Raw genomic sequence first — 14,232 nt, forward strand, 5'->3', positions numbered from 1 at the left:
CACAAACAAAGCAGAATTAAGAAATCAGTCATAAGGCGGATGCTTGCACCCAAAAGACCCTATTTAGGTCAAACAAGTGAATTTTATCTTCCAAGCTTGACCCCTTCTGCGGCAAACAGTATTTTTGTTTCTCAAAACGCTAGATTTGTTCCATTAAATTTATTTCTGTTCCATAAATGTTTATGGGGCACATTCCATGTGCCAGACACTGTGCTCAGAGCTGAGAGACAAGACAGAGTCGGCGAGCCCCTGCCTTCGGGAGCTCGCCACCTGACGGGGAAAGAAGTCAAGGTCACAGTTACCATTGAGTTGGGTAGAATGTAGTGAGTGCCATCAGAAGGTACACAGGAAGGACAGCGACAGGTCAGAGGAGGGAGCAGTCCCCCTGAGTTGGTGGCTAATTTCACATGGCCTCTCACCCACAGAAATAAAAGAATCCCCCAAATCAACGAAAGAGATGAAGTACGTCTTGAGTGCTTCACGCTTCCTACAGTTAGAGGACCCGATGTTCCCCCCGGGGAGCCGGGGCTGAGGATGCACAGTTGACAGAGGAGCTGGTGCAGGGGCCCGGATGGCTGTGGGTGAGGGCTGGCGGCCCAGGTCTGGGCCCTACAGCGCTCCCAGGGGGTCACTGCTCTCCAGCAGCTGGTCTTCAGAGTCCTGGAAAAGAGAGGCCAGTGAAACCCATGGGCAGGGCCCAGGACCTCCCACTTGTTGAACCGTTCCAGGTTGAGCATTTCCTTTTTTTTAATTTAATTTTTTTAATGTTTATTTTATTGATTTTAGAGAGAGGAAAGGAGAGAGAGAGAGACAGACACAACAGGAACATTGATTTGTTCCTGTATGTGCCCTGACTGGGGATCGAACTGACAACTTCTGTGCTTCATTCAGCATGATGCTCTGGCCAACCAAGCCATCCAGTCAGGGCCAGGTTGCGCATTTCTTTTGGCCATTGGTCAGAGGCCTAGATGGGGTTCAGGACATGCTACTCCAAACTATGGCACCTTAGCGTATTAAATTTCTTAAATGGGAGGAATAAAAAAAGCCAGCAGAAGCAGAAAGGTCACTCTGACCTCTTCCACTCCCTCCTCCATCTTCCCTGAAACAGGTCATAGAACTCCCATGGGAAGGTCCCCTCCTTGTACTGGGAGGAAAGATGACGATCTTAGCACGAGAGGCCAGGAAATCAGGACAAACCTTGTTGAAGTGACTGAATCTTCCCAGTTACATCTTCACCTAAGGACCCCCGCCCAAACCTCTTTGTCTTGTCAGTTCTTCACAGATATATCGTTTCTCTGTCTAAAAGGCAGACACGCTTCCTGCTCTGTTCACTGCTTCGGGTCTTCATTCTCTTGTGAAGCCTCTCATTTTACATGCAGACATTCAGTACAATTTGTATGCTTTTTCTCTGTGAATCTGTCTTTGTCAGTTCACTTTTCAGACCCAGCCAGGGATCCTAAGAGGGATGAAGGAAAACTTTTCCCTCCCTTGAAGCCTAAAGTACAGTTCTTCCCCAAGTGCCCCATGGACACACATGTGGCGGGAACCTTCCTTCACATGGCCATCTTGTGTCTCATGGTGGGAGGCAGGATGGTGTGGCACTGAAGGCCCCTGTTCTGGGGACAGTCACTGCTGTTGGAAACTTGTGTGCCCTGGACAGATCACTTAAACTCTGCTGTAGTTTCCTCATCTATCAAGAGTCCTAATAGGTGTGAGGATTAAATTAGATATTACATTAAGGAAGGTATATGCACCCCACAAAGAGTGACTATTCATATTGATTACTATAAAACTCCCTTTAGGTTGAACGTTCATCTTGAGCCAGGGGTGGCCCTTGAGTATCTGAGAGAGTCTATCAGAAGCCATGCTCCGGGATCAGCCACCCCAAGCTTTCCACTGTCTTTAGCTCTCATCAGCACCCAGACCTTGTTAACCAGCATAATGGATGTGTTCAAGCTGTCTGGGTTCGCTACACATATTCTATAGGCACTCCCCCCCTCCCCAATATTAAAGGCATGAGATTCTAGCATGTCACTTTTGGGGATGGCACTGCTGGCTTAGGATTGCTGTTACTGGGAACGTTTTTGTCACCTGGTCTGAGTACAAACTCTAGCTGGTCCTGCACCTAGGATACTCCCTCACCTGCCTCAGGTGAATATCTTGTGCACAGTGCTGAGAAAGCATGAAGCACATTGAACAGGGTGGGTCACTTTTTCTCCTCTGCTTTTCAAATGAGGTTGATTTCAACATAATGCTTGCAGAAGTAAAATATTAATAAATGCAATCTAGCCAAACTTACCCTTGCAATTTGGAATAGAAACGCTTACACAGGTTTGATTAAAAAACAAAATAGGATTTATGATCTGGCTACTTTTCAGGCTGTTGTGATGATAGTACACCTGCTACCAGAGGCACTCAGAAAAACCACAAGGGATTTGTTGGGTTCACTGCAGAAAAGTAACATCTATTGTACTATCCAAGCTTACAATGGTGCAATGAAATTTTTTGTGTTGTTTCAGTGCAACTTACAAACACTCAACAGCCATAATACAGTCTTGTGGGAACGGACAGCATATGTCCACACAAGAGACAATGACTCTAGCTCTCTGGCGTTGGTTACTATTGCAGGAAGGTGCTAGACCCACACAAGCTAAGATCCACATGTTTTCCCTGGACCCAAGTAATGCCATCTGCTTAGTCTGCTGAGGTACAAAAAGGCGTTCAGCACAATGGCTGTCAGTTTTTATCTTTATATAAAAGGGAGTATTACATTTTATCCCCAGCTTCTCAGTCCAGACGTGGCAATACAGGTGTGGTGTACCTTCCACACTGAGTGTGAATGGGGTCCCCTGCCACAGGGTCCCCCTGGGTTGAGGTCAGTAGAGGCCCCATCTAAGCTCAAGGATCACCCACTCTCCAGAAATGAGCGCCCCCCTCTCAGAAAACCAAGGCAGAGCACACACCCCTTGATGTAAAAGAGCTCGTCAAGGGAACAAAGTCCCCAAAGCAAGCAGCAGCTCTGAGAACAGGCAGAACCATCTTGAACCGACAAGGCCAACACAAGCTTAAAGTAGAACCAGAGGAAACACCTTTTAAAGCAGCGGTTCTCAACCTGTGGGTCGCAACCCCAGCAGGGTCACCTAAAGCCATTGGAAAATACATAATGCATATCAGGTATTTACATTCCGAATCATAACTGTAGCAAAATTACGGTTATGAAGTAGCCACCAAAATTATTTTTTGGTTTGGGGTCACCGCAACATGAGGAACTGTATTGCGGGGTCACGGCATTAGAAAGGTTGAGAACCACTGTTTTAAAGAAAGGCTCCATGTCTTATTTTGCAGCAGCCATCTCATAAATGTGGCAGAATTTAGCCCATTTCTTCTTGTGATGTGTCACCTGATGATGAGCTTGGCGTGGGGGAACCCCTGGCTCTCCCCTATCTCTCATCGCCGGGGCTTCTATCACTCACCCGAAAGAACCCAGGGGCACTGACAACCACACGGCTGTCCTCCACTTGCAAGGGCGGCTTGTAGGCTTGTTTGTCTGAAGCTGCCCACTGAGGTTTGCTGAAAGACATCGTTCCCCGGTGCCCCAGGGGACCTGTTCCCGGGTGAGAGATGCAGACTCACCGTGAGGGGGTCGTAGGAAGGTTCTGGGGGAGCCGAGGTCGCGCTCTCGTACAGGGGGTTTGCGATGTTCTCAGGCGGCTGCTTGCCAAGAGCTGTGACATCAATGTCCTCTTCAGACTGCTCGGTAGACAGGCACCAGGGCTGAGAGCCGGGAGTCCCCAGGGCGGGAGCATCTCATCCCAATGGGCCGGTAAAGCAGACCCCGCCCCTACCTCTACCTGGGGACCTTTTTCTTTTAAACGGTACTTGAACATGCACCAATCTTAAGTGTTCAGCTCCATCACCTCTTAAAATGTCCACCCAGGAGTGACCACCACCCAAATCCACACACAGGGCATCTCCATCTCCCCCCTTCCCAGGAAATACTCTCCTGCCCCCCCCGCATTACACGGTCCCATCCAGCATAACTACTGTTCTGACTTCCATCATCCTGGAGTGTTTTTGCCTGTTTTTAAACTTAATATCAAAGGATTTGTGCAGTGTGTACACTTATGCTAAAAGTCATGTTTCTGAGCTTTGCCCTGGAGCTTATGCATGGGCTTGTCTGGAGGAGGCAGCTGTGGAGGAGAGGACAGGCCAGGGAGGGGTCCGAAGCTCCTACGGGAGGGTGCCCAGCTGCTGTGTCACCCCACGGTCAGCCAAGACCGCTGACCTAGATGTGGGCTCAACAGTTCAAACAGGGTGAAACGTGTTTTACTGGCTGCGGCGAGAGGCCCCACTGTGCAGGTCCCGACGCTGTCCCCCACCTCCCACTGAGCCTCGAGGCCCACATTAGTCACGGTGGGCACCTGTCTCGTGAGCCCTCCAGGGCGAGCGCACCTCCTGGGCCCTGGTGCATTGACTTCTGAGTATAGAGGCGAAGGGTCTGTGCTGTTGGCGGCCCATCACCCTCCTCACCAAACCCTGTCTCAGCCGGGAAGAGGGGCTCTCTGCTGCCATGCTGCTCTTAGGGGCAGAGGCCCCACCCCCAAGGCAGGAATTTCGTGCATGCACCCAGCAGCTGGTGGCCTCCAGGAAGCAGCCAGCCAGCTGATGTGGCCCGGGGCCAGGCTGGGCTGCAGAGAGAATCCCCAACACCAGGTTCCCATTTCTCTCATTCTTACCTCAAAATGCTGGAAGCCAATTGTTCTTCGGTTTAGTCGGAAGTAAGAATATGCAGCTAAAGCGATGGCACCAATGACCAGGATGATGGCAAAGAAAATCCCTGTTCCCAAGCCAGTGTGGACTGAAGTCTGAACACAGAAAGGGGAGGGGTCGGTACTGAAATCAGGTGACTTCCCCGAAGAGGGGTGTTTTCTGGAGCCAATCCCGTGCTTGCCGGCCTGGCCATCTTGGAGCAAGTTGGGATAAAGTTAATGATAAAATGGTTAACATGTACCTGCCCTTACTACTGCCAGAGTTTGTTCTATGCCCCTTACATGAAATAATCCATTTAAATGTGGCCTGGAGAGATAGGGACAATATCAATATTGTTTCCATTTTTACATGAGGTAACCAAAGCACAGAGAGGTTAAGCTTTTGCCTGATATCACACAGCCAGTGAGTGGTGGAGCTGGGCTTTGAGGCCAGCTTGACTTTGGAACTTGTGCACTCACCTCCTGTGCTGTGGAACTTCCAGCATCGCTGTGCTCATCCTCCCTCATACTTTTAAACAAAGTTAGGATACGAACACCACCAACCATCCAACTCTTACATAGCATGTACCGTGTGGCAGGGACTGTCCTAGTTATTTTATATTAACTCAGTCCTCCCAAGAGCTCAGGGAGGAAGGCATTATGACCCCAATTATGTAGGTAAGCAAAATGGGGCTCAGAGATGTTCTGGGACCTGTTCGAGGTCACACAGCTCTTAAGTGGAGGGGCTCAGGATTTCTTACTCCCCTTCCAGTGGTTTCTCTGTTGGCCCACCCTGTCCCTTTCATTTACAAGCATTAATGGTGACAGGTATTGTTTTGCTAATGCACAGGAGTGGGGGCAACATGAACCAGGGCCAGGCATCTCCAAGGCCAGCTCACATGCTTGGGGGAGGCTCCTCCAGTCTCCAGGGGAGGGGTGTTTAGAGCTTCCAGCAAGTTTGTCTCTGGGAGACTGGACATTGGGCTCCTCCTGGCTCCTCTTCAGGAAGCCTGGATACTCACCACTGGGGCAGGGGGTGCTTTTAAAGGCCTGGAAATGACATGAATGATCCCATTGGAGGCAAAGATGTCCCACTGCAGAATGGCTCTTCCGTCAACAAACCTGGTCTCCTAGGGAAATGAGGAGAGGGCTGATGGAGATCGGTGGTCACCTGGCTCTTTCTCCCCATGTGGTGGCCCTTCCATGGAAGCAAGCTGTTCTTCTTGCCTAGGGTCTCAGAGCTTGCGTTTCAGGCCTATCTCCAATAGGCAGCACAGGACGCTGCTCACCATCTGGACAGCCCAGAACACATGAGTTGCCCTCGTGCAAACAACTGATCTGAGAGCTTCAGAGAACCTAAGGAGTCATCTGTCCAGTCTACTTGTCCAATAGGTGAGGGTTCAGGAGGAAAATGGTTTGTCCAAGATCACCCATGCCTCTGGGCCCCAGATCCATTGCTCTGAACATCACACCACACTGTAGAAAAACAATTTTAAGTGATCTAATCCCTTGCTGATCAAAATGTGACCCACTGGCTTGTGGGTGCACTGGAGACACAGACCTGAGGCCCCACACTCCACCTGCTGAATGACAACCTGAATTTTAACAGGTTGCAGCTGACTTAAATGCCTGTTAAATTGTGATAAGCACTGGTCTAAACTGCTGATCTTTATTAATAGAAATCTTTTATTAGGTAAAAATTAGAAAGTAATACTTAACATTTGCTATATGCCAGGCACTGTTCTCACACATCACAATCCTTGACTCACTGAATTCCCACAAAAGCCTATGATTGACATCATGGTTGTCATGGTCATCATTACCACCACCACCACCACCTTGTCTAATATTATAACCATCACCGCCACCATCATCATCATCATCAAAATAACCATCACCAGCCTGACCTGTGGTGGCGCAGTGGATAAGGCATCGGCCTGGAGTGCTGTGGTCACCAGTTCAAGGCCCAGGGCTTGCCCGGTCAAGGCACATGTGGGAAGCAACTACTATGAGTTGGTGCTTCCTACTCCTCCCCCACCCCCTTTCTCTCCTCTCTCTAATAAATCAATAAATGAAATCTTAAAAATATTAACCATCTCCATCACCATTAATATCACCACCACTATTATCATCAACATCAGTACCATCACCTCAACACTATCACCATGATCACCATTGACAAAATAATACCACTATCGTCACTGTCACCATCAACATCAACACATCCCATCATTGTCCCCATTTTTCAGGTGAGGAGGTTGGGACACAGAGAAGTTAGATGGCTTGTCTAAGTTCCTATATCTAGCAAGTGGCAGAAGTAGTTTCATAGCAGGGTCATTTGACTTCAAGACTCACAGGTTAACATCTGGGACAGGCTGACACTGACAGAGACAAAGGTGATTGATAAATCAGACAACTTTAAAGTGGTTTCATTCATAGTTCCTCAGTATTGGCTACTGAGGCTGGGAGTCACTAATGGCTTATTTCCTAAGAGGCAATGGCATCCTAAGAGTGTGGTGTGCAGCTAGTCCTACCCCATGCTGCAGGCTTAGAGTATCCTTTCACATTCGAATAGTTGCTATCTATTAAGCACCTACTGTATGCCAGGAGCTTTGCATGCATTATCTCCAGTTCTAGTGAGCCCAGGAGGCTTTCCATACCAGTTGGCTCGGGTCCTGGCCGGAGGTGATGAGCAGCTGGCTTCCCAGCCGAGTTCGCAGTGTGGTACCGTTGACAAGGTCATTGTAAAAAAAGATGCTGCTGTTGGAGAAGTGCTGCTCGATGTCCCGCCCAGACAGCGTCTGCGGGGGAGGGAGAATCATGGGAGTTGTCTCTACAGGCCAAGCAATAGTTTTTCTTTCTGATGATAAGGATGACACAGGAAAAATATCATCACTTCTCATGGCCTTGGCTTTTCTGCCTCGTGGCCTCGTGTGGTCATCAGGAAAGGTCATGTTTTTCTCAGGCTTTTGATTGTCTGGGCTCGGCCAGAGGTTCCCCTCTAGCTGGGATGTGGCATTGAGAGTCATCCTTATGATCTAGGCAGAGCTTCCCAGTGGTGTCCTGGGAATAGTGGGTCTTGGGTGGGTGATGAGTGGGCAGAGAGGATGCTCCACTCAGCCCTGGGGGTGGGTGGAAGGGAGGGGTCTGGGGCCCTCAGGACCTGCAGGACACCCATCAGCGGGAGGGCTGAGTGAACATGGCAACCCCTCTGTGCCCTGGCGTGCTGAGGCATGGTGCGGTGGACTGGCTGCACCGTGGCTCTGGTTCCTCAGCCTTCCCTGTATCCTTGACCTTTGCCATGTAACTCTGAGGGCCTCCCCCTCTGCTCTGGGCTCAGTGTGTGACTTAACTGCACCAGTGGCATGTTAGCACTTGTGCCCAGACAAGGATTTGAAAAGTGCTAGCAGGACCACGTTCTGCCGTCACCGTGAGAACATGGCCGGCCAGCCTGCTGGAGGGTGAGAGCCCTGAGGCGTGCAGAGCCCGGACTCGGCAGCCTAGATCAGCTCGCCGGCAGCCGGCCCGTCTCAGACACGCGAGCAGGCCTGGCCACAACCAGAACTCACTTCCAGCTGAGGGGCAGATGTCAGAGCTAAATAAACATGTAGCTACTGAGTTTTGAGGTGCCCTGTGACATGGCATTGTGGTGATGGGTAACTGATACTGTTTAGAAGGATCAGTTTACAGCACAGACACCAGAGACCCAACTTACCTCATTTTCCCCCAGCCCACTGTTGTGTGGCACAAAGAGGGTGCCGCGGATTGACAGGTCAGTCAGGCGGTGCAGAAACGCCCGGCCTCTGGCTGAGCTGTTGGAGTAGGTCAGCACTTCCTGGGGAGGGGAAGGGAGTGATCAGATGGCCCCGCGGTGTGCAAGGACTGGGCTGGCAGAGGGGATCCCACCACCTGTCTGGGAATAGTTCTGGTCTTAGCCCCAACTCAGGGGCTTCCGACTGCAGCTTGGCAGACTTTCAGGAATGCTTTTCCTTTCTTCAGTGAATCCTGCGGTCCTAAATCACAGCCACGGCACAGACCATTCTCAACGTGGCGTCCTGCACAGTCCTTTAAAACGTTGTCAAATCTCAAGTCTCCCATGGTCAAAACCCTGCAATGGCCCCCACTTCACCCAGAGGAAAAGTCCAAGTCCTTACAATGTCCTCTGAGGCCCTAACCTGGACAACTGTAGCTCCTCTGACCCCAAACCCAGCTGTCCTCTCTGTCACTCACTCTGGTGCAGCCACACTGGCTTCCTCGCTGTTGCTCCCATGAGTCTGGCATAGTCCTGCCTTTCATCTGTTGCCCCCAGATCTGCATGTCTCACTTGTCCTCATCACTCTATGCAAAATGGAAACTAGTGCTGTCCCTTCCCCTCCCCACCCCACCTCCCTGCTCGACTTTCCCCTACACATCACCTTCCAGCATTCAATACTGTTTACTTAATTCTGTTTGTGTATTTTGTTTACTAATATAGCTCAAGCACATAGTAAAAGCTCAATGAATATTCACTGAACAAATTAATGAGAAATCACACTACCCAGCTCAACTTAGTTATTGGGCAGACAGGACTACTAATGCCCACAGAAGTTAATTAATTTGCTGAAGGGCACATAGCCAGTGGGTTTTATTCTGATGCTGTCTTTTCTCTGAAATGCTGTCACACGCCAAGCTCCCCCATAACAGAAATGTTGGTTTGGGTGATTATCTTTAGAGTATTAATGGTAACCCTGATTTTTATACCAGTTAGATGGATCTCTGTCCATTGGTCTGTGGACAGATTCACCATTTTGGGGTCCTTGGTCTAACTTCTGCCCTGATCCTGAAGGCCTTATATTTATGCCTAGTCTATTTTTGTTGGCTGTGTCCATGACCTTGCTAAGCCTCAGTTTCTTTATCTACAAAATGGGAATAATAGCAGAAGTGACCTCATAAAGTTGCATGAAGATCTATTCCTTCTAACAAGGATTTATGGAGCATCCACTACACACAAGCCACAAGGCAGAGAAAGTCCTTCCCCTTATCGAGCTCACATTCTGCGGACTGAGTGAAAAGTGCTCTGAAAGTGCTCAGTGCAAAGTAAATGCTCAGGAAATGTTAGCTTTCTTGTTATTGTTGTTATTATTAGCTCAGATCTTTAATCAGTCAACCTCAAGTCCTTCTCCAGTTGGGGCTTTCTCTTCATTGGACATAACTGGTGGACCGTGGACAAGACATTAAGTGCAGTGCAAAATACAAGCTGACACCATGTTCACAGCTTGGTTCACAGGGCGATCACCAGGCCGGCTTAGCTCACTGTGTCCCAGCCTGTCTGTGAAGACCAAAGAGCGTCTCATTTCTGCAGACCAGACCCTGAAGATGCTCTAGGTGCAGAGATAGTAACACCAGCTAACCCTACATCGCACTTTTCATGTGCTGGCCTCAGGTCTAAGCGCTTTACAAATACTGACTCATTTAATTCTCACTGTGTGAGGTTAGTGCTATCATCATCATCTTCATTTTGTAGATGAGAAAACTGAAGCCCAGAGAAGAAAGCGACTTTAAGATGATGCAACAAGTGGCAAACCCAAGCTTCAAATTCAGGCAGCGTGGTTCAGAGCCCGTGCTCTTAGCCATGGCTGTAAACCTCTGCCTTCTTTCAAGGACTCACCTCTCTGATACCTGCTTTGGGGCAACCCCTCCTTCCCTGAGGTGAACACGGGCAGACATGGTACATACCGTCAGGAAGTTTGTGAGCGAGGGGAAGGACATCAGGACCTGCAACAGATTCCCACTGCACGAGAAGCCATCTCCCACGTAGCCGACCTTGCAGGTACAGTTCACATCTGGAAGGCAGGAGCACAAAGGGTCCCACTCCAGTGAGGCAGTGGCTCGGCTGCCCACCCCATTCCTTGGAGATTGGCCGGCCAGGCAGAGGGCCAGGCGGAGGAGGGCTCAGCCACTGTATGGCCTGGAATCTGAAGTGTAGCCGAGATAATTACCTTTCATCCGGAAGCAGAAGACATCCCACATTTCACTCTTGTTGTTTCTCAGCCCGTAGTCCACTATCCCAACAACACCAGAGCCACAATTCTGGGAGGCGAAGGCTGTGGGGTAGGCAACCTGCCCACTCTCAAGCCACCCTGCCGAACAGAGGTGATACTTGGCCTGCAGGGACACAGATGTGGCCATGGGTCAGCTGCAGCTATATTTGTCGCAGAGTCCTTTGGTTAATGTCCGATTCTGCCCTCAGACTGTAAACTCTATGGAGTCAGGGGTCATGGCTCATTTTGCCTGGTACCCCTCTGCCTATAACATAGTAGGTACTCATTAAGTGTTTGTTGATTGAGCTATTGGATAGATGAAAGCGGTGCCCTCTCTTTATCACAGGTATCTGAGTCCTTCACACTCATTTCTCCTCTCTCTGCTCTTTAGACAGAATCTGGTCTCAGCCATTTTCCCCTGGGTGCAAATCCTTCTGCTTATGCATTAGTAGAACTCTAATTGATCATCATCTAATTGGCCGCTATCATCATCAATCATCACCCTTACCATGATCACCATAATTATCACCAACATCATCATCATAACACATTAAGAACTTATCTGGGCCAGGTTCTGTTCCAAGGACTTTTCACATGTCAAGACCTTTAACCCTCACATCAGCCCTTTGAGATAGGAACTTAAAAAATTTCCCTATAATATAACCGAGAAAATGGAGGTAAAGCGGAATTAAGTAAGTTATCCAAAGTCATACAGACAGCACGTAGCAGAGCTGAGATTCAAACGCAGGCGGTCCACTTCAGAGCTCTCTTAAAAATCAAGTTCCTACTGTACGCCAGTCACTGTGCTGTATTCCCTTTAGTCCTTATACAAACATGCCATGGAGGACAGAGGTTTCAATGGCTTGATCAAGGCCACACAACCCGCAAGCGAGAGAGCAGAAATTCCAGCCCTCTAATGCTGGGTCCTGGCAGCAAAGGCTCTGTTTCTCAATAAAGAAACATCAGGTGTGAGGAAAGGTCGTGAGATTTGGTAGTGATATAAGTTGGAGGTAGAGTCCTAAAATTATACCGTGTAGGCAGTTACCTCCTCCGCTCCTACTGAGTGATTGCTAGGTAACTCCAAGGTGCTAGCCTTTCCAAATGGCCAGGACTTCTGGTTTTTGAGGCTGAGAAAATAGCTTTGGTCAGAGGCCCACTTCCTACCGGGCTGTGGCTGAGAGCTGGGCCCACCCCCACTTCTCAGCCCCTCCAGACACAGAGAAATCCAACTAGTCCAGAGAAACTCGACGGCTCTGTGGGTTCTGGGAGGCCCCAGGCGGGTGGTCACTGACCTCTGTCGGGTCTCCAGCTGTGAGCTGTGCACTTGGGGTCTGTGCCTCCACCTTGGCAGTTGAATGTCGTGGTTGAGAACAGACTTCTGGAGTCAGAGCTACATTTGAATACTGGCTCTGCCACTTCTTGGCTAGGTCACACTGGACATATGACTTGATCTTTCAGAGCCTCAGCTGCCCTATCTGTACCTCCAGGGATGTTATAAGGATGGACGATCATGTCAAAAAACTACCCTTCAGCCTGACCAGGCGGTGGCACAGTGGATAGAATGTCAGGCTGGGATGCGGAAGACCCAGGTTCGAGACCCCGAGGTCGCCAGCTTGAGCGTGGGCTCATCTGGTTTGAGCAAAATATTCACCAGCTTGGACCCAAGGTTGCTGGCTCCAGCAAGGGGTTACTCAGTCTGCTGAAGGCCCGTGGTCAAGGCACATACGAGAAAGCAATTAATGAACAACCAAGGTGTCGCAATGCACAACGAAAAAACTAATGATTGATGCTTCTCATCTCTCCGTTCCTGTCTGTCTGTCCCTGTCTATCCCTCACTCTGACTCTGTCTCTGTAAAAAAATAAAATAAAATAAATAAAAATAATAAAAACAAAACAGAACAAAAAACTATCCTTCATAGTGCCTGACACGTAGGAGACACCCAATTGATGTGACAAATGTTATTATAGCTCCAGGAGCTTCCTGCACTTCCCTCCAAGAAGGCAACAGCCTGAGTGTCCCCCTGTAAAGAAGAGCCTGTAGCTCCTCCCCAGCAGGCCCTGACTGCATGGTGCCCACTAACTGGGGTCCCACCTTCTGAGCATAGGAGAGCTGGTTGTAGGTTGCCATGGTTGCAGCTTCATTTGCACAGGCCTCTTTGGCTTTGTCGAAGGTCAGCTTATACTGTCCCAGTGGGGAGCGTAGATGGAACACGCCAACAGTGGTATCTAGAGAGGGAAGGAGAGGACACACCCTGCTCAGTACTTCCTGCAGAGAACTTTGAAGGACATTCAAAGCAGAAGGCAGCTGAGTCTCTGTATGTAGAATCACACATTTGTCCTTTTGTGTCTGGCTTATTTCATGCAGCGCAATGTTTTTAAGGTTTGTTTATGTTGCAGCATGCATCAGAATTTCATTCCTTTTCAAAGCTGAATAATATCCCATTGCATGGATAGACTACATTTTATTTATCCATTCATTTGTTGATGGTCACCTGGGTTGTTTCTACCTTTTGGCTATTCTAAGTAATGCTTGCCCTGGCCCAGAACTGGTTTATGGGCCCTTTATGGCTTTCCTCCATCAGATTTCAAGATGGCCTCATAGTACCTCTGTAGTTCTTAGTTTTATTATACCTGTGGGTTTATTATAAGCCATTCAAATCATCCTTGGAAGTAACGGGGGGCCTATGCCAGTCAGTATGCTACTATCAAAAGAACTACTAAGAAATTGCTTTTGGCCCTGGCTGGTTGGCTCAGTGGTAGAGCGTTGGCCTGGTGTGCAGAAGTCCCGGGTTCGATTCCCAGCCAGGGCACACAGGTGAAGCGCCCATTTGCTTCTCCACCCCTCCCCCTCTCCTTCCTCTTTGTCTCTCTCTTCCCCTCCCGCAGCCGAGGCTCCATTGGAGCAAAGATGGCCCGGGCGCTGGGGATGGCTCCTTGGCCTCTGCCCCAGGCGCTAGAGTGGCTCTGGTCGCGGCAGAGCGACGCCCTGGAGGGGCAGAGCATCACCCCCTCGTGGGCAGAGCATCGCCCCCTGGTGGGCATGCTGGGTGGATCCTGGTTGGGCACATGCGGGAGTCTGTCTGACTGTCTCTCCCCGTTTCCAGCTTCAGAAAAAATACAAAAAAAAAAAAAGAAATTGCTTCTGCATGTGGCAGGCACTTCCTCTTTGTTATTTTGTTATTTATACCCTAAACCAGTGGTCGGCAAACTCATTAGTCAACAGAGCCAAATGTCAACAGTACAACGATTGAAATTTCTTTTGAGAGCCAAAATTTTTAAACTTAAACTATATAGGTAGGTACATTCTTTATTGAGGTAGCGCCTGCATGTGGTATTTTGTGGAAGAGCCACACTCAAGGGGCCAAAGAGCCACATATGACTTGTGAGCCGTAGTTTGCTGACCAGGGCCCTAAACTATGCTCCTTGGTGTCAAACCCAGTTAAGCTTTGCAGGGATTACTAAGC

General features: G+C 49.3%; 1 protein-coding gene across 1 annotated transcript in view; it reads right to left on the minus strand.

Moving 5' to 3' along the window:
* Positions 1 to 19: 19 nt before the first annotated feature.
* The window catches only part of STAB2 (stabilin 2), a 170,115-nt gene continuing 155,902 nt past the window's right edge, over positions 20 to 14,232 (minus strand). The window contains exons 61-69 of the mRNA XM_066356444.1: positions 12,861 to 12,994; positions 10,727 to 10,892; positions 10,464 to 10,570; positions 8,464 to 8,583; positions 7,409 to 7,549; positions 5,771 to 5,878; positions 4,737 to 4,865; positions 3,634 to 3,750; positions 20 to 660 (exon numbers count right to left, since the gene is read on the minus strand). Of these exons, the coding sequence (XP_066212541.1) occupies positions 610 to 660; positions 3,634 to 3,750; positions 4,737 to 4,865; positions 5,771 to 5,878; positions 7,409 to 7,549; positions 8,464 to 8,583; positions 10,464 to 10,570; positions 10,727 to 10,892; positions 12,861 to 12,994 (1,073 nt within the window). The 3' untranslated portion in view covers positions 20 to 609. The remainder of the gene's footprint in view (positions 661 to 3,633; positions 3,751 to 4,736; positions 4,866 to 5,770; positions 5,879 to 7,408; positions 7,550 to 8,463; positions 8,584 to 10,463; positions 10,571 to 10,726; positions 10,893 to 12,860; positions 12,995 to 14,232) is intronic.

The sequence above is a fragment of the Saccopteryx leptura genome, chromosome 1 (assembly GCF_036850995.1).
Source record: "Saccopteryx leptura isolate mSacLep1 chromosome 1, mSacLep1_pri_phased_curated, whole genome shotgun sequence".
Taxonomy (NCBI): domain Eukaryota; kingdom Metazoa; phylum Chordata; class Mammalia; order Chiroptera; family Emballonuridae; genus Saccopteryx; species Saccopteryx leptura.